The 21,019-nt window shown below is 37.9% G+C and overlaps 1 protein-coding gene across 9 annotated transcripts in view; it reads right to left on the bottom strand.

Moving 5' to 3' along the window:
- The window catches only part of GDAP2 (ganglioside induced differentiation associated protein 2), a 115,370-nt gene that overhangs the window by 65,291 nt on the left and 29,060 nt on the right, over positions 1 to 21,019 (bottom strand). For all 9 annotated transcript variants that reach the window (XR_002824691.1, XM_023734863.1, XM_023734864.1 and 6 more), the window contains 2 exons: positions 14,551 to 14,792; positions 13,169 to 13,308 (listed from right to left, as the gene is read on the bottom strand). Coding sequence is in view for 8 of the 9 variants with exons in the window: in XM_023734863.1 (XP_023590631.1) it covers positions 13,169 to 13,308; positions 14,551 to 14,726 (316 nt within the window). In the remaining variant the exon portion in view is untranslated. The remainder of the gene's footprint in view (positions 1 to 13,168; positions 13,309 to 14,550; positions 14,793 to 21,019) is intronic.

Raw genomic sequence — 21,019 nt, 5'->3', positions numbered from 1 at the left:
CACAAAAAAAGAAAATTACAGACAAATATCTTTCATGAATATAGATGCAAAACTTCTCAACAGAATTCTAGCCAACAGAAGTCAGCACCATATCAAAAAAATTATACACCATGACCAAGTAGGATTCATACCAGCTATGCAACGATGGGTCAACATTAGAAAATCAATCAACGTAATCCACCACATAAATAAAGGAAAAGAAAAGAATCACATGATCATCTCAATTGATGCAGAAAAGGCATTCGACAGAGTACAAAACCCATTCCTGATAAAAACTCTCAATAAAACAGGTATAGAAGGGAAATTTCTCAACATAATAAAAGGGCATCTATGCAAAACCAACGGCCAACATCATTCTTAATGGAGAGAGGCTGAAAACATTCCCCTTGAGAACAGGAACAAGACAAAGATGCCCTTTATCACCACTCCTATTTAACATTGTGCTGCAAGTTCTAGCTAGAGCAATAAGGCAAGAAAAAGAAATAAGGGGCATCCAAATTGGTAACGAAGAAGTTAAACTGTCCCTGTTTGCAGATGATATGATACTATACATAGAAAACTCTAAAGACTCCACGAGAAAACTACTGGAGCTACCAGAAAGATTCAGCAGAGTAGCAGGACACAAGATAAACATACAAAAATCAGTTGGATTCCTATACACCAATAAAGAGAATGATGAAAAGGAAATCAGGAAAACAATACCATTTATAACAGCCTCTAAAAAAATAAAATACTTAAGAGTAAATCTAACCAGGGATGTAAAAGACCTAAACAAAGAAAACTACAAAACACAAAGAAAACTACAAAACACTACTGCAAGAAACCCAAAGGGATCTGCATAAATGGAAAAACATACCATGCTGATGGATAAGCAGACTCAACATTGTGAAAATGACAATTCTACCCAAAGAAATGCGCAAATACAATGCAATCCTGATCCAAATACCAACAACATTCTTTAAACAGACAGAAAAACTAATCATTAAGTTTCTATGGAAAGGGAAGAAGCCCCGGATAAGTAAAGCTCTACTGAAGAAGGAGAATAAAGTAGGAGGACTCACACTACCTGACCTCAGAACCTAGTATACAGCTACGGTAGTCAAAGCAGCCTAGTACTGGTACAACGACACATACATTGACCAATGGAACAGAACTGAGAACCCAGAGGTAAATCCATCCACCTAAGGTCACGTGATCTTTGACAAGGGCCCAAGGTCCATCAAATGGGGAACAGTATTTTTGGCAAACGGTGCCGGCAAAACTGGATATCCATCTGCAAAAAAATGAAACAGGACTCATACTTCACATCATACATGAAAACTAATTCAAAATGGATCAAAGACCTAAATATAAAGCCCAAAACTATAAAGTTTGTAGAAGAAAAAATAGGATAAATGCTACAGGCCCTAGAACACGGCATTAACAGGATAGAAACCATAATCAACATCACACAAACTCCAGAAGATAAGCTAGATAACTGGGATCTTTTAAAACTCAAACACTTATGCTCATCAAAAGAATTCACCAAAAGAGGAAAAAGAGATCCTACATATTGGGAAAAAATTTTTGGACATTACAAGTCAGACAAAAAGTCTAATCTCTAAGATCTATGAGAAAATCCAACACCTCTACAACAAAAAGATAAATAATCCAATTAAAAAAAATGGGCAAAGAAAATGAAAAGACACTTCACCAAAGAAGACATTCAAGCAGCCAACAGACACAGGAGGAAATGCTTGCGTTCACTAGCCATTAGAGAAATGCAAATTAAAACCACAGTGAGATACCATCTCATGCTGGCATTACTGGCACAAATCAAAAACGCTGGAACTAACAAATGCTGGAGAGGCTGTGGGGGGAGATTGGAACTCTTACGCACTGCTGGCAGGAATGCATAACGACAGAACCATTTTGGAAAATGATATGGCGTTTCCTTAGAAAGCTAGAAACAGAAATACCATACAATCCAGCAATCCCACTCCTAGGAATATATCCTAAAGAAATAAGAGACGTCACAGGAATAGACATATGCACATCGACATTCACTGTAGCACTGTTCACAATTGCAAAAAGATGGAAACAACCTAGATGCCCATCAACAGATGAATGGATAAACAAACTATGGTATACACACACAATGGAGTATTATGCAACAATAAAGAACAATGATGAATCTGTGAACCATCTCATAACATAGATGAAACTGGAGGACATTACGCTGAGTAAAATACATCAATCACAAAAGGACAAATATTGTATGAGACCTCTACTGTAGAAACTCATGAAAAAGTTTACATATAAAAAGAAACAATCTTTGTTGGTTACGAGGGATGGGAGGGGTGGGGGGAATACTGAACAGATAAGTGATAACTTTGGTGAAGGGTAAGACAGTACACAGTATTGCAGAAGCCAGCACAACTTGGACAAGGAAAGGTCATGGAAGCTCCACAGACACAGCCAAACTCCCTGAGGGACTGAATTGCTGAGTGGAGGGCTGTGGGTACCATGGTCTCAGGGAACATCTAGCTCAACTGGCATAATACAGTTTATAAAGAAAATGTTCTACATTCTAACTTAGTGAGTAGCATATAGGGTCTTAAAAGTCTGTGAGCAGCCATCTAAGATACTCCACTGGTCTCACCCCTTCGGGAGTAAGGGAGAAGAAAACAAGACACAAGAAAAAGATCAGTCCAAAGGACTAATGGACCACAACTACCACGGCCTCCACCAGACTGAGTCCAGACTGGTGCCCGGCTACCACCACTGACTGCTCTGACTGGGATCACAACAGAGTGTCTGGGACACAGCAGGAGAAAAGTGCAAAACAAATTCTAACTCACAAAAAGGGGCCAGACTTACTAGCCTGACAGAGACTGGAGAAACCCCAAGAGTGTGGTCCCCAGACACCCTTTTGGCTCAGTAATGAAGTCACTCCCGAGGTTCACCATTTAGCCAAAGATTAGACAGCTCCATAAAACAAAATGAGACTAATGGGGCACAACAGTCCAGGGACAGGGACTAGAAGCCAGGAGGGGACAGGAACGCTGGTAATAGCGAACTCAAGGTTGAGAAAGGATAGTGTTGACATGTCGTGGAGTTGTTAACCATTGTCATAAAACAATATGGGCACTAACCGTTTAATGAGAAACTATTTGTTCTGTAAACCATCTGAAGTACAATTTTTAAAAAAAACTGAAAAGACAACTCACAAATGGGAGAAAGCATCTGCAAATCATATATGTGATATGGAACTTGTACCTAGAAATGTATAAAGAACTTTTACAGCTCAATCATAAAAAGACAAGTAACTTAATTAAAAAATGGAAAAAGGATCTGAGTAGACATTTTTTCAAAAATATATACTTTTTTTTCTATTTTTTCTTTTGTTGCTTGTGCTTTGGTGTCAAATTAACAAACAACTGCCTAATTCAAGGTCATGAAAATTTATCCCTATGCTTCAAGAGTTTTATAGTTTCAGCTCTTACATTTAGGTCTTTGATCCATTTTGGGAGCCCTGGTGGCACAGTGGTTAAGAGCTTGGCTGCTAACCAAAAGGTTGGCAGCTCGAATCCATCAGTCACTCCTTGGAAACCTATGGGGCAGTTCTACTGTCCTGCAGGGTTGCAATGAGTTGGAATCGACTCAATGGCAACAGGTTTGGTTTGGTTTGGTTTTTGATCCATTTTGAGTTAATTTTTGTATAAGGTGCGAGGTGAGGATTCAATTTCATTCTTTTGAATGTGACTGTCCAGTTGTCCCAGCATCATTTGCTGAAAAGACTATTTTTTCTCTATTGAATGGTCTTGGCATCCTTGTCAAAAATCAGCTGACCACAGATGTATGGATTTCTAGACTCCTCTATTCCACTGTTTTATAGGTCTGTACTTTTCTCAGTATCACACTGTCTTTATTACTGTTGCTTTGTGGTAATTTTTGAAACTGGGATGTATGAGTGCTCCTCTTTAGTTCTTTTTCAAGACTGTTTTGGCTATTCTGGGTCCCTTGCAATCCATATGAATTTTACAATCAGCTTGTCATTTTTATAAAGAGGTCGGGGGTGATTCTGATAGGGACTGCACTGAATCTGTTGATATTTTAATAATGTTAAGCCATCCAATTCATGAACGTGGAATGTTTTTCCCTTAATTAATTTCAACAATGTTTTATAGTTTTCAGAGTGTAAGTTCTGTACTTCTTTGTTAAATTTATTTGTAAGTATTTTATTCTTTTTGATGCTACTGTAAATGGGACTGCATTCTTAAGTTCATTTTGCATTGTTCATTGCTAGTGTATAGAAATACAATTTATTTTCATATACTGTCACGGATTGAACTGTGTCCTGCAAAAATATGTGTCAAGTTGGCTAGACCATGATTCCCAGTACTGTGTGATTATCCACCATTTTGTCATCTGATGTGATTTTCTATGTGTTGTAAATCCTAACCTCTATGATGTTAATGAGGCAGGATTAGAGGCAGTTACGTTAATGAGGCAGGACTCAATCTACAAGTTCAGGTTGTGTCTGAAGTCATTCTCTTTTGAGATATAAAAGAGATAAGTGAGCAGAGAGACAGGGGGACCTCATGCCACAAAGAAACAGGAGCCAGGAGAACAGTTTGTCCCTGCACTGAGAAGCTCCTAGACCAGGGAAGACTGATGACAAGGACCTTCTCCCAGAGCGGACAGAGAGATAGCCTTCCCCTATAGCTGGCACCCTGAATTCACACGTCTAGCCTTCTAGACTGTGAGAGAATAAATTTCTCTTTGTTAAAGCCATCCACTTGTATTTCTGTTAGAGCAGCACTAGATAACTAAGACATTGATCTTATATCCTGCAATCTTCTTGAATCCAGTTGTCTAATGCTTTTTAGTGGATTCCTTAGGATTTTCTACATAAAAGATCATGTCATTTGTGACTAGAGATCGTTTTACTTCTTCATTTCCAATCTGAATGCCTTTTCATGTCTTTTCTTGCCTAACTGCCCTGGCTAGAACCAGTGCAATGTAGAAAAGAAGTGGTGAAAGCAGACATCCTTGTTTTGTTCCTGATCTGAGGGGGAAAGCATCTAGTATTCCACTATTAAATGTGATGCTAGCTCTGGGTTTTTCATAGATCCCTTAACTGGGTTAAGAAAGTTCTCTTCTATTCCTAGTTTGTTGAGTATTTTTATTATGAGAGGGCGTTGGATTTTATCAAATGCTTTTTCTATGTCTTGTGAGGTGATTATGTGATTTTTGCTTTTTATTCTATTGCTGTATTACATTAATGAAATTTTGAATTAGTTAAACCAACCTTGCATTCCTAGGATAAATCCCACTTGGTCACTATGCTAGACTGAATTGTGTCCCCCAAAAATGTGTTGTAAATCCTAACCTCTATGCCTGTGGTTATAATCCCATTTATAATGGGCTGTCTTTGGTATATTAATGAGACAGGATTAGTATAGGATATTTCTTGAGTCAATCTTTTCTGAGATATTAAAGAGATTAAACAAACATGTAAGGAACAGAGATCGGGAAAGTGAGATCCCAAGTCACACAAAGATCACCCAGGAACAGAAGCTCAAAAGAGACGAGGACCTTCCTTCAGAGCCAACAGAAAGAAAGGCTTCCCCCCTAGAGATGGCACCCTAAATTCAGACTTTTTAGCCTCCCAAACTATGGGAAATAAATTTCTGTTTGTTAAAACCATATACTTGTGGTATTTCTGTTATAGTAGCACTAGATAATTAAGACAGTCATGGTGTATAATTCTTTTTATATACTGCTGCTATTCACTTTGCTAGTATTTTGTTAAGGGTTTTCATTCATATTTCTAAGATATACTGGTTTGTAGTTTTCTGTTCTTGTGATGTGTTTGTTTGGTTTTGGGATCGCAGTAATACTGGCCTCATAAAATGAGTTGGGAAGTGGTGTTCCTTTCTGTTTTTTGGAAGAGTTTGTGAATAATTGGTATTAATTCTTTAAATATCTGATAGAATTCAGCAGTGAATTTATCTGGATCTGGGCTTTTCTTTGTGGGTTTTTTTTTTAAATCGCTAATTCAATCTCTTTACTTCTTAAAGGTCTATTCAGATTTTTTATTTCCCCAAGTCAGCTGCAATAGTTAGTCTCTTTCTAGGAATTTGACCATTTCATTTAAGCTAATTTGTTGGTGTACAATTGTTTACAGAATTCCTTTATAATCTTTATTTTCTGTAAGGTGGTGTGATGGTTAAGGTCGTCAACTTGGCTGGGCCATGATTCTCAGTGGTTTGGCAGTTATGATGTAGTTTGGCAGCTATGTAATGATGTAATCATCTCAACAATGAGATCTAATATAACCACCTCCATGATGAGATCTGCTATGAGCAGCCAATCACTTGAAAGGGAGCTTCCTTGGGGGTGTGGCCTGCATCCAATATATATGGACTTTCTGGCAAAGCTCGCTGGCTTTTGTTCACTCTGGATCCTACAGCTGGCTCCTCATATGACCTCCGGTTCTTGGACTTGAGCTAGCAGCTTATCTGCTGATCTTGGGATCTGTGGGCCTCCGCAGCCTGTGAGCCAGAGGTCTGCTGTCTCACTTGCTGATCTTAGGTCCACCTGCTCCTGCAGTTACGTGTGTCGGGAGAAGCCTCGAGCCCATGGAATTGGGACTTTCCAGCCTCTACAACTGTGTGAGCCATTTCCTTGATATAAAATTACTCTCTCTATATATGTATATATGCGCTTCACTGATTTTGCTTCTCTATAGAATCTAGTCTAAAACGTGGTAATAATGTCCCCCCATTTCATGTCTGGTTCTAGTAATTTCAGTCTTTTTTTTCCTTGATCAATTTAGCTAAAGGTTTGCCAATTTTATTGATCTTTTCAAGGAACCACCTTTTGGTTTCATTGATTTTCTATTTGTCTATCCTCTAATTAATTTCTGCTCTACTCTTTATTACTTCTTTCCTTCTGCCTGTTTTTTATTTTTAGTTTGCTCTTCTTTTTTTATTGTCTTAAGGTAGATAGTTAGGTTATTGATTTCAGATTTTTCTTAATGTAGGCATTTATAGCTGTAAGTTTCCCTCTAAATCCTGCTTTAGTGCATCCCATTAGTTTTCGTATGTTGTGTCTTGATTTCCAGTCACCTCAAACTATTTTCTGATTTTCCATTTTTATTGTTTTCCTTGACTCATTGGTTATTTAGGAACGTAATTTTTGATTTCCACTTTTTCTGAGAATTCCAAACATTTCCTGCTATCAATTTCTAATCTCTGAGAACATACTTTGTATTATTTTTATCCTTTTAAATTTACTGAGGTTTGTTTTATGGCCTAGCATATCCTGGAGACTATTCTACGTGCATTTGAGAAGATGGGTATCCTGTCATTGTTGGGTAGTGTTCTGTAGTTGTCTGTTTGGTCTAGTTAGTGTATACTGTTGTTCAAGTCTTATATTTCGTAACTGATCTTCTGTCTAGCTGTCCTATCCATTACTGAAACTATCTCCAACTATTATTGTTGAATCGCATGTAATTTTCTATAATTCACATTTAGTGCTTCTGTAACTAAAAAATAATTATTTAAAAGCAACCATATAAATATATTACTTAGATTTAAGAAAAAAAAAAGCAAGAAAACACACATGGATTTGAGAAATCAGTTTGCAGAATCAGTCCTGAAGGTCTCAGGTCAGAGTCCAGAAACAAAAAGAAGTTTCAGTGTTCTGGATATTTTGGTTTTGGATTACATCTTTCCTCTAATAATTGTTAACGAAAACTCTGGACCCTAGACTAGAGAACCACAGTCATGATAAGTGCTCTTGTATTGCTTCCCAATCTTTCACTTGTTCTTTCTAGCCCAAATTTCTTCTTATCCTAAAGCCTGAATCATTACAAACATTTAAAATATATTCCTTTTAGTATTTTTAATTCTTGTAAAATAAATATGAATTCATCGAATAAAATCATCCCTGGTCATAACTCAGTATCTAGCATGACTTTTATACCTGGATAATCCTTTACTTTAATCCTTTTACCTTTAACTCTTTCCTAAGAAGCACTGTTGCAATGATAATTTGAGTATGTGAGTATTAAAGACTAGTTAGAACTTCTGGGCGTCACTTACTATTCTCTTCAAATCCTACCATCCACATTAAAAAACCCAACGGCAATTAATAATTTACCAAAAAGAATGCTACCTGTACAAGAATCAAGTCACATATTTAAACACTGTGTAACATAGAATATGTAACCAGTAAAACTGTCTGGTGACTCTATTGAAATAAAAAATATTTTTCTCCTAACTTTGCACATGCAGATACTCCAGCCCATGTTAATGTGGGTCTGCAATACACATACTCTTACCTGGAAGCAAGCAGAGAGGTGGGTTATGTCTTTCAGGCTGAAAAGCATCTGTCAATTTAATCCTCTTACCATACATTCTTACCCAAAACAGCAATAATGACAACAACAACAAAAACCCCTTGTATCTTTAGTTTCATAAAATTCCTAAATTCAAAGAGTGAATGTAGGACTGATCTTTTTTTTTTTTTAATTTGGATACAATAAGCCAACTCTGCCTGTTTCATTTTTAGGAGGCTCTATTGCTGAGAAACGTCTCCCTAACTGAATTGAAATGAACACTTATGTGTCTTCCTGTCAATGATCCTAGGAATATAACAAAATTATCTCTTTCTTCATTGTGATGCTTTTATCAAGCATTTCAGGAAAACTGTTTCCCCAACTGTTCTCTTCTCTATGCTAACCCTAGTTCTTTAAGCTATTCCTTCAAATAATATTGTTTCCACACTACCTACCATACTAATCATTTTCTTTCAGGTGTACCCCAGTTTATCACTCTTAAAAAGTAGTAATAAAAAAATGAACACAGTACACCATGGGTTCCTAGCAGGACAAAATAAACCAAGTCCTCTTTTGACTTTGATGCTATACTTTTAATGATGTAGTCTGATATCATTAGTTTTCTTCACTAGAAACAATGCATTATCAACTCTAAGTCTATTTAATTAAAATCCCAAGGAATTTCCATTCATTCATTATCAGCTACTTCAAGGATGCCTTAACTGTTTTTGGTACTGGACACAAAAGGCCAATAAAAGGTACACAGTTCCCGTCCTCATGGAGTTTACAGTTTAACAGAGGACACAGCAGACATCGCATACTACACAATTTACTAAATTACAATTGTGATAAAGGTATGTAAAAGCATATACCACGGGGATATTAATCTATTCTGAAGTAAAAGGAAATAGGACTTTGAGGAAGAGATTTAAGCCAAGACTTAAGAGTGAGTAAGGGCTGACAAATGAAAGAAAGAACAGCAAATGCAAAATTGAAAAGAAGCTTGGTTGACAAGGCACTAAGAGAAGATCAGCTGGGCTCCAGTGCTGTCAGGAAGGAAAAGAGGGGCATGGGTAAGCCTAGAGATAAATGAATGAGCTCTTCCAAGGCTTTGAAGACCAGATGAAGAAGTTAGGATTGTATTCCAAACTGAACAGGAGGCCACTGAAGGGTATGAAGCAGGAGAGCAATAAGATGGAATCTACAACTTAAAAAGCAAAACACCACAAAAAGAAACAATCTTTGATGGTTACAAGGGAGGGAAGGGGTGGGGATGGAAAAACACTGAATAGATAATAGATAAGCGGTAACTTTGGTGAAAGGTAAGACAGTATATGATACTGGGGAAGCCAGTACAACTTGTACAAGGAAAGGTCATGGAAGCTTCATAGACACATCCAAACTCCCTATGGGACCAAATTACTGGGCTGAGGGGACCATGGTCTCAGGGAACATCTAGCTCAACTGGCATAACATAGTTTATAGAGAAAATGTACATTCTACTTTGGTGAGTAGTATCTGGGGTCTTAAAAGCCTGTGAGTGGCCATCTAAGATACTCCATTGGTCTCAACCCTTCAGGAGCAAGGGAAAATGAAGAAAACTAAAGACACAAGGAAAAGATTAGTCCAAAGGACTAATGGACCACAACTACCACAGCCTCCACCAGACTGCGTCTAGTACAACTTGATGGCACCTGACTACCACCATTGACTGCTCTGACAGGGATCACAATAGAAGGTGTCCTGGACAGAGCTGGAGAAGAACGCAGAAAGAAATTCTAATGCACAAAAAAAGACCAGACTTACTGGCCTGACAGAGACTGGAGAAACCCCAAGAGTATGGCCCTCAGACACCCTTTTAGCTCAGTAATGAAGTCACTCCTGAGGTTCACCCTTCAGCCAAAGATTAGACAGGCCCATAAAACAAAACTAGACTAAAGGGGCACATCAGTCCAAGGGCAAGGATTAGAAGGCAGGAGGGGACAGGAAAGCTGATAATAGGGAACCCAAGGTCGAGAAGGGAGACTACTGACATGTTGTGGGATTGTTAACCAGTGTCATAATATGTGTATTAACTGTTTAACGAGAAGCTAGTCTGTTCTGTAAACCTTCATCTAAGTTTAAAAAAAAAAAAAACCTAAAATAAAATAAAAAGCAAAACACTTACTGCTTAATGTGTTGGCATGGTTTTAAGGGAAAAAAAGTGGCTGTAGGGAGATCAGCTGGCAAGCTATACCTATAGTCTGGGCAGATGATGGTAGCATTGACTAGGAAGAAGGCAGTAGACACGGAAAGAAATAGATTCAAGATATATTTAGGACTTGATGACGAACTTTATGTGGGGGATAATGAAGAGGAAGTGTTACCACTAAGGCTTCTTGCGTGAACAACGGAATGGATGACAATGCCATTTTACTGAGATGGCAAATCTTTACTTACATAAGAAGGGTTGTCAAACTGGGCTCCCTCATCCTGAGCTTGGGTAATTAATGTTTCGAAAGCTCTGGAAGACTTTTATATTCATCCCTGTAAACTTTTTCATTTTTTGGCTCAGACTACTAGTCTGTTCAGATATTTAAAAAACTTTAGTCTATCATCTGATGTCTTCTCTTGCCCCTCTCAGCTTTCTATCATCTACAAATTTGATTAAGTCATATTTCGTAATCACTATTAAGTTATTAACAAAAACATAGAAAGGGGACAGGATGAAGTACTCAGCTCTTCAGTGCATCACTAATAAACTCTCTTCAAGTTGGCACTGATTCATTGAAAAGGACAAGCAATGCCTAATAGTTAACACTAACATCATTTGTTCAACATTTAGGACGTACCAAGCACTTAATGTCCATTTTATGTTTAGTCCTTACAAATTCATTTTTCCATCTCTCAGATACTTATTGAGCTCTTGCTATGTGTCAGGAATTGAGGTAGGTACTATTATTATCATCATCATCTCAGAAATCAGCAATTTCAGGCTCAGAGACAAACTAATTGGCCTTAAGTCACACAGTTAGTAAAAGATTTAAAATATGATCCCCATTTTGGAGTCTCTCAAACACATGTTGTTACTCCTGAGGTTTTATTGTACCAAAAACCTAAACCAAACATGTTGCCGTCGAGTCAATTCCGACTCATAACGATCCTACGGGACAGAATAGAACTGCCCCACAGGGTTTCCAAGGCTGTAATCTTTACAGAAGCAGATCGCCACATCTTTCTCCTGTGGAGCAGCTAGTGGGTCGAACCCCTAACCTTGTGGCTAACAGTTGAGCACTTTAACCACTGTGCCACTAGGGCTTGTCTTTTATTTGTACACTTGTGTTAAATTTTTTTTATTTTTATTATTATCAGTAAGTATATCATTAAGGTATATGTGAAAATGTTGTGTGTGCTGTAGAGTTGATTCTGACTCACACTGACCCAACAGGACAGAGTAGCTCCCCCTCATAGGGTTTCCTAGGCCATAATCCTTACGGGAGCAGATCACCAGCTCTTTTTTCCTATGGACTGGTTGGTGGGATCAAACCATCATCCTTTCAGTTAGCAGCTGAACTCTTAACTGCTGTGCCACCAGAGCTCCTTGTATGTGAAAATACTTGTAAACAAACACAAAGCTAGTACAACTTTTTCCAGACCAGTGTTTCTATTACTTTTACTGAAAAACTTCCCAGTACTCTCTCTAATAGCCTTTCTAATTTCTGCCACGTTCCTCATAGCAGCTTTCTTTGTAGCTGAATTGAGGGCTTTTATTTTTCCTCTGGAGTCCCCAGGTGGTGCAAACAGTTAATGCGTTCGGCTGCTAACTGAAAGGTTGGTGGTTTGCGTCCACTGAGAGGCAACTCTGAAGAAATGCTTGGCGATCTACTTCCGAAAAATCAGCAGTTGAAAAGCCTACGGAGCACAGTTCTACTCTGACACACATGGGATCACCACGAGTCAGAGTTAACTCCTGCCAACTGGTCATTTTGACTGCCCTTGTGGTCAAAGTTCAGTTTATGAAATTCTTCTCTCCCTATCCCTTCTTTCATGTAGCCAGTGCAGGAAGTATTCCTGTTCAAATTCTAATATCTTTATTAGATTAGAAACCCGTTATCAGTACTAAATGGAGAAAGTCAAGGAAAGCAAGATTTTATACAGGTAGGATTTGCTGTTTACATTTTAAGAAACACTAATTTCATACATACTTTTTATAAAATGGGACGACTAAATTTCATAATATTCCACTTGGGCTCAAATAACCATAACAAGGGTTTTTAAGTTGGTGATTAACAAAAAAGGAATGCAAATAAGGGCAAACAAGATTCTGAACCAACAGGACTCTTCCTATTCCCATTTCCTAAGGAATATTCCCAGAAGAATGTTCTGGTAAAAATATGCAAGTAGAAAACTGAGAACATATTTGCTCTTACTATGCACTCTGGTTTTAAAAGACATTTTAACTTCAAAAGGGCAACAGTCCATGTCCAGAAGTATATAAAACATTCTCTATCAATATCATATCACAATGAAAGCTTTTTAGTTTAGATGGAGATGAAGGATATAAGGTTTATGAGTGTAAGAAAGCATATAGCTGGGAATATGCTACCTAAGATCCAACTGGCTACAATGATTGCCACTTCAAAACGTAGGAACATGACAGGAGTTTAATGGACAGCAAAGTCTTGGAGCTCAGCTTTTAACACGTTGTGGAGTTTTCAAATGCTGTTTTTCTTTAACTTGAACAAAAGAACAACAGCTACATCTACAGCAGTTTCTCTTTAAACTCAAAACATGCTTTTTCAAGGTGGAGGACATCAAAATAAACATTTCCTAAGCAATAATATGCTTAAGAAGACTTACCTTTAAGCTTCTGGAGGTCCTCCTTCAAATCAGGCCCCGCGAGCATGAAGATACTTTCTGACACAGGATTCTTATCAGTGAGACTCTCATTGCTAGTATTCACAATGGCTGTACAGTTTAGTATTGCCACATCTCCTTTCCTGAAAGAAACACAATAAATAAGTAAAGAGCAGGTGTGGGGAAAAGGAGGGGGATAAGAAAGTTTCTGCTTCTCCCGAAACATCTTATCTGCATGCCCTTCATCACCTCGGTTTTGCTAATTCACAAGCTAACCAACAGTAGAAGAAAAAGTCCTAACTCAGAGATATTTATCTGGCATTTTAGATCTTTAATGCAATCGCTACAACCACAAACTTGACAAAACTGTCCGTATTCTTTTGGGTCTTACCTATTATCTCTTTCATTGTAACACTGCCTATTTATAGAGCTGAAAGTAGTCGGTTTAAACAGAATTTAGACATAGCAGCATTATTCATAAAAATTAAAAAGGAGAAACAACCCAAATGCTCAACTAATAAAATATGGTATACTCATACAGTGGAATACTATTCAGCCATAAAAAGGAGTGAAGCACTAATACATACTACAACATGAATGAATCTTAAAAACATTATGCTAAATAAATAGACTAGTCACAAAAAACCACATATTGTACGATTATATTCATAGGAAATTTCCAGAATAGGCAAACATAATAGAGACAGAAAGTAGATTAGTGGTTGCCTAGGGCTGGGGATATTCGGGAAAATGGAAAGTAACTGCCAATGGGTATACAGTTTCTCTTTGGGGTGATAAAATGTTTTAACACTGATTGTGATGACGGTTGCACAGCTCTGTGACTATACTAAAAAACAATGAATCATACAATTAAAATTGGTGAATTGTATGGTATATGAATTATAGCTCAATAAAGCTGTTAAAAAATGATGAACTACTGATATATGCAACATGATGAACTACTGATATATGAATATTAAAGTAAGCCAGACCTCCCCCCGCCACACACACAAAAAGCACATGATTTCATCTATATAAAACTCTAGAAGATGCAAACTAATCTACAGTGATAGATAAGTGGTTGCTTGGGGATGCGGGCGCAGGAGGGAGGATTATAAAAGGACATGAGAAAACTTCTGGAGGTGATTATGGATATGTTTGTTAGCTTGATTGTGGTGATGATTTCATAGTATGTGTGTGTATATTTATCAAATTGTATATTTTAAATATGTGCAGTTCATTATATGTTAATTATACCTCAGTGAAGCTGTTAGGAATATATGCAAAGTAGTATTTCAACAATTCTAGGGCTTATAAGAAAAACGTTTAGAAGAAATTATATGAAAGTGTTACCACATTATGCCAGAATTTAATCAAAGAATTACCAAAGAACCACTTTTCCATTGATATCCTTATTATAAGGAAAAGGTGATCTAATAGCATCTTCCTGTAATTTTTCAGCTTCAGCGTCAGAAGAATTTAATTCATCTTCACATGAGTCACTCCAACTTGGTAGTGTATCCACATCCACAAACTGGGAAGGTGCACCCAAGGGATCCATGGAATGGAAACTTCAGGTGTCTTTTCCCAAATTCCTCAGCAATTCAATATTCACTGGAGATGTTAGCTTAAGAGAAAAGGAAGGATTGTTTTAATAGAGAAGTATAGATACTAGTCTAATTCTATTAGAACAAAAAACACTCTAGTGTGAAATACTCTAATAGTACATTATGTGATTATAGTCACTTAAATAGTTCATAAAAAACAATGTAGAACAAAGAATTGTTAGTCTTTCTAATAAAGGAAGAAGGGGGCTTATTTAAGCATAAATTATTTTCGAAGAATTACAGTCATTAAAATAATCACATGGCCCACCAGTCCTACTTTCCAGAAATACAGGACTATTCATTCAACATTCACTGAGCGCCTGCCATTTAAAAAAAAAAAAAAAAAAAAGTACTGCAACAGATACAAAGGTAAATAATATCTACAAGAGTTCAATTTTATGATAACGTAGAGGATGCATTGAGTAAGACAAAAAGACAAGCAGGGACGTTATTACTGCAATCAAATAGTAAGAGATACTAAAGGTCTGAACTCAGTAGAGAAGGCATGGATTTGAGTCAATATACAATGGAAGGAGCCCTGGTGGCTTAGTGGTTAGGAGCCCAACTGCTAAACCCAAAGGTCAGCAGTTCGAATCCACCAGCCACTCCTTGAAAACCCCATGGGGCAGTTCTACTCTGTCCTATAGGGTCGTTATGAGTTGGAATAGACTTGATGGCAATGCTAATGGTTTATACAATGGAAGAATTAACATGAGTTGGCAACCTATAGGATATGGTCTATGAGATATCGATGTGGGAGTTGATTGATTGTACTGGAAAAGAGAAATCAGAAGAGGAGGGTAATGGCAAAATACATAGCGTCAAGTACTGTAGAAAGGTTATAGAAAATTTAACATGAGAAAAGGATACTCAATTTGTCAGTAAGTTAGCTGTTCTCATTAAAACAGTGCATTCATTCGTTCAATAAGTCTTGGTAAGTATCTATTACGTGTCAGATATTGTTCTAGGCAGTGTCCCTGGGTGGTGCAAATAGTTAACACACTTGGCTGCTAACCAAAAGACTGACAGTTCCAGTCCACCCACCCAAAGGCGTTTCTAGAAGCTTGGTGATCTACCTCCGAAAAATTAGCCATTGAAAACTCTATGGAGCACAGTTCTACTCTGACACACATGGGGTTGCCATAAGTCAAATCAACTCAAGGGCAACTGGTTTTGGTTATTGTTCTAGCCACTGGGGATTAAGACAGAACAAGTTCCTGCCCTTATGAAGCTTATGCTTCTATCTAGAGGAGACACGATAAACAACAAACCCGGAGATAGCTAAAAGAATGACTGAAGGCAGTATTATGCAAGAAAAGTATTATGACATCTCAGCTAACACCTAAATAAAGTGAAAGAGCACGCTATGTGATGCTCTAGGGAGTACTTCAGGCAGAGGGAATAGCAAAATGCAAAGGCCAAAAGGACAGCAAAGGAGCGTGGTGTATTCCAGGAAGAGCAAGGAGGTAGGTTTGGCTACAGTAGAATAAGCTAGGTAATGAGTGGTAGGTGATGAGGTTGGTGAGAGAGGGAAAGGGCAGATGATGCAGCTTGTAAGCCATGGTAAGGAGTTTGGATTTTATTGTAAATATGATGGGAAGTTATTGAAGGATCTTGAGCAAGATAATGACAATAGAATTAACATTTCAAAAGACTACCCTAGCTACAATAAAACTGAGTAGGTTCAAGAGTAGCAGCATAGACCAGCAAAAAACTATTGCAGTAGTCTGGGTGATGGTGGTGATGATGAAGGTGGTAAGAAATGGTTAGATTTGGAATGTAACAAAACTTGCTAAATGAATATGAAGGGTTAGGGAAAAGAGTAGAATCAAAGATAACACCTAGATTTCTTACCTGAGGGGAAGACTGTGGGGTAGGTTGTGGGGTGGAGTCTGGGGTGGATTAACCAGTAAGCAAGGTATGCACAGGCTTACAGTAAGCAAAGTATGCATGGGTTTAATTATGTTTACTTACTAATCTGGAGCATACAATTTCACATGGGTTTCACCACATCTTTGGGTAATCTGTCCCTGTGTGGAGTGATAATCAAGGTTTTTTCTCGTATCTTTTTGAGCATGCTAAGTATAAAATGCCATTATATAGTCAAGTGTTTATGTCAAACATCTAACTGGTTATATGAGGCTAGAGCTCAGAGAGGTGGGTCTAAAGAGATACATTTGGAAGTCTCAGCATATAGATGGTATTTAAAGGTATGGAAACTGGGTAAGATGGCCCACTGAATAAACTGTAAATAAAGAAAGGAGACCCAAGCACTGAGTCCTGAAGCACTACAAAATTTAGAGGGTGGAAAGAAGGTAAGTCAGATAATGAGACAGAGAAGTATTGGTAGGAAATCAGAAGGAAAATCAGGAAAGCATGGTAGCCTAAGAGCCAAACCAAAAAGGTATTTCAAGGAGTGCTCAAAAAGTATCTAAGAAGGATAAGCTAGGGTCTGATGAGGCTGAAGGGTTGAGTATGAGGATTGAGAACTCATTAGTGGGTTTGGTAAACTGAAGACCGCTGGTAACGCTGAACATATATGACAGCAGACATGATCAGGAAACGAACACTGGTGTATGAATTTCTCTTTTGAGAAGTTTTTCATTATGGTCTTAATGTTTATTGCCATCAAGGAGAGCAAGTATGCCCTTCCACAACTAATTCCTTGATGATTCCTGCTGAGACACGGGATATTAACTGGACTAAATCATGGATCTTGCATAATATGCTAATTCCTGCACTGTGAGGTAAGAAATGTGATCATTTATATAACAATTTTGGAAAAGCCTTGTAGATTACAACGATAAAATTGTAGATGATGATTATTCTTTTTTGATACTAAAAAAAATTGAACTTCATAGGGTTTTCAAGGCTGTGACCTTTTGGAAGTAGCTCATCAGGACTGTCTTCCGACTCCTTTGAAATTATTTTTAAATAAAGAAACTAATTCTATCTATTTAGAAGCTGGTGTTTAGTTCATCCAACAGGCCTTTAAAACTGTTAGCAAGCAACAGTTTTGTTGATTTCTTCACAAAGTATTCATATTGGACAAGATGACTGAAGAGAGGACAAATGGAGACTATATTCATCATGGCTGAACTGCCTCAAGCTCAATGAAATTATATTTTTCATAAATTTGTAATTTCAAAAAAGATTGCAATGTTTTGACCATGATTCATGCTGAAGTTCTTAAATTCCATTAAACATAAACTTAAGTTTTCAGTTTGCAAACCCTGAATGTCAATTTTCAGGAAAAAATTACTTCTTTAAAATAAATTCTCTTTCTGACTCTAAGTAATATCTTGAAAATACCAAAACATAAGGAAAAAAATTCACTTTTTTTAATGTAGTTCCCACGTTTTTTTTATGATAGGTAAAACCAAATAAAAATGAACAATGTTCAAAAATGTTCAATTTTGAATCCTCCTTCATTAGTATTCTAAGGTAAACACTTCCATATGCAATTACACTGTGAGGCAGAGGCAGTATGGTACAGTAAGAGCTTGGGCTTTGATATCAGAAAGTCTGAGCTTGGGTCTAGGACCTACCACCTAATAGTTGTGTTATCCTTGACTCTAAACCCAAGTTTTCTTATTTCTAAAAACAAAACAGAATACAAACCCATTGCCATCGGGTCAATTCCGACTCACAGCAAGCATATAAGACAGACTAAAACTGCCCCATAGGGCTTCCAAAAAGCGGCTGGTGGATTTAAACTGCCAGTCTTTTTGGTTAGCAGTCGTAGCTCTTAACCACTGCGCCACAAGGGGTTATAATCTCCTAGGGTTATTGTGAGGATTAAATGAGATAATCTGTGTCAAAACGGCATAGCAGAGCACCTGGCACAAGGCAAGGGCTCAATAAAAGTTTCCTGTTACAATTTTCTCAAAGTCAATGTGAAAGTCACCTGCATCAATGTCTGGAAGAACATACATTTCCACATGTAGCAAAGAGCAAAACACTGTCAAAGACCTTCTAAAGGGCAACAAACAAACCAAACACAAATTGCTAAGATACATTTTTTTTAATTGTTGCAGTTTAAATGAAGTTTACATTTCAAATTAGTCTCCCATACAAAAATTTATACATACATTGTTATGTGACTCGAATTGCTCTCCCCATACTGTGACAGCACATTCCTCCTTTCTACCCGTTTCCCCATGTTGATTCAACCACCTCCTAACCCTCTCTGCTTTCCCATCTCACCAATGGAAAGAAGCTGCCTGTTTAGTCTCTTGTATTCATGTGATCTAAGACACACACTCCTCACGAGCATCACTTCTATGTCCCAAAGTCCAGTCCAATCCCTGTCTGAAGAGTTGGCCTCGGAAATTGTTTTAGTTCTGGGCTGATAGAGAATCCAGGCGCCATGCTTTCCGGGGTTGCTTTAGTCTCAGTCAGACCATTAAGTTTGGTCTTCTTACTAGAATTTGAGTTCTGGACCACAACTTTCTCCTGCTCCATCAAGGACTCTCTGTTGTGTTCCCTGTCAGGGTGGTCATTGGTGGCAACTGGGCACCATCTAGTTCTTCCAGTCTCAGGTTGAGGAAGTCCCTGGTTTATGTGGGCCTTTCTGTCTCTTGGGCTAATATTTTCCTCGTGTCTTTGGTGTTCTTCATTCTCCTTTACTCCAGGTGCTTGGGACCAACTGATGCATCTTAGATGGTCGCTTGCAAGCTTTTAAGATCCCAGACACCACGAACTGAAGTAGGATGCAGAACATTTTTTTAGTAAGCTTTGTTATGCCAACTGACCTAGATGTCCCCTGAAAGCATGGTCCCTAGACCCCTACCTCTGCTTCTCTGTCCCTCAAAGAGTTTGACTGTATTCAGGAAACTTCTTAGCTTTGGTTTAGTCCAGTTGTGCTGACTTCCCTGGAGTATGTGCTGTCCTTCCATTCACCTAAGATAATTCTTATCTACTATCTACTTAGTAAATAACCCTCACCCTCCCTCCCCACCCTCATAACCATCAAAGATTGTTTTCTTCTGTGTTTAAACCTTTTCTTGAGTTCTTACAATACTGGTCTTATACAATATTTGTCCTTCTGTGACTCACTAAATTCACTCAGAAAAATGAGTTCCAGCTTCTTCCATGTTATGTGTCACGACTTCATCATTGTTCTTTATCGTTGCGTAGTATTCCATTCTGTGGATATACCATAATTTGTTTATCCATTCGTCCAATGAGAGGCATCTAGGTTGTTTCCATCTTTTTGCTATTGTTAACAGTGCTGCAGTGAATGTGGGTGTGCATGTATCTATTCGTGTGATGGCTCTTCTTCTCCAGGACATATTCCAAGGAGTGGGATAGCTGGATCACATGGTACTTCTATTTTTAGCTTTTTAAGGGAGCACCAAATCGATTTAGAAAGTGGCTGTACCATTTTACATTCCCACCAACAGTGTATAAGTGTTCCAGTCTCTCCACAACCTCCCCAGCATTTATTATTTTGTGTTTTCTGGATTAGTGCTAGCCTTGTGGGGATGAGATATGTCATTGTAGTTTTGATCTGCATTTCTCTAACGGCTAACGATCCTGAGCATTTCATGTGTTTGTTAGCTGCCTGATTATCTTCCTTGGTGAAGTGCCTGTTCACATCCTTTGCCCATTTTTCAACCGGGTTGTCTTTTTGTTGTTGAGGTTTTGCAGTATCTTCTAGATTTTAGAGGTTAGACGCTGATCAGATTTGTCATAGCCAAAAATTTTTTCCCAGTCTATAGATTCTCTTTTTACTCTTTTGGTGATGTCTTTTGATGAGCATGAGTGTTTGATTTTTAGGAGTTCCCAGTTACCTAGTCTCTCTTCTGGTGCTTGTGCATTGTTACTTATGGTTCATATTGTGTTTATGCCATGTATAAGGACTTCTAGCTTTCTCCCTACTTTTTCTTCCATGATCTTTATCATTTTCGATTTTATATTGAAGTCTTTAATCCATTTTGAGTTAGTTTTTGTGCATGGGGTGAGGTATGGGTCTTGTTTCATATTTTTGCAGATGGATATCCAGTTATGCCAGCACCATTTGTAAACGAGACTCTCTTTTTCTGAATTAACGAGCTTTTGTCAAACATCAGCTGCTCAGAGGTGGATGAATTTATGTCTGGATTCTCAATTTTCTTCCATTGGTCTACGTACCTGTTGTTGTACCAATAATAGGCTGTTTTGACTACTGGGGCGGTATAACAGGTTCTAAAATCAGGTGGCGTGAGGCCTCCCACTTTGCTCTTTCTCTTGAGTAATGCTTTAT

Source organism: Trichechus manatus, unplaced genomic scaffold (assembly GCF_000243295.1).
Source record: "Trichechus manatus latirostris isolate Lorelei unplaced genomic scaffold, TriManLat1.0 scaffold00073, whole genome shotgun sequence".
Lineage (NCBI taxonomy): Eukaryota > Metazoa > Chordata > Mammalia > Sirenia > Trichechidae > Trichechus > Trichechus manatus.
The sequence above is the reverse complement of the archived record's forward strand: the minus strand, read 5'-3'. Positions and strand labels throughout refer to the sequence as shown.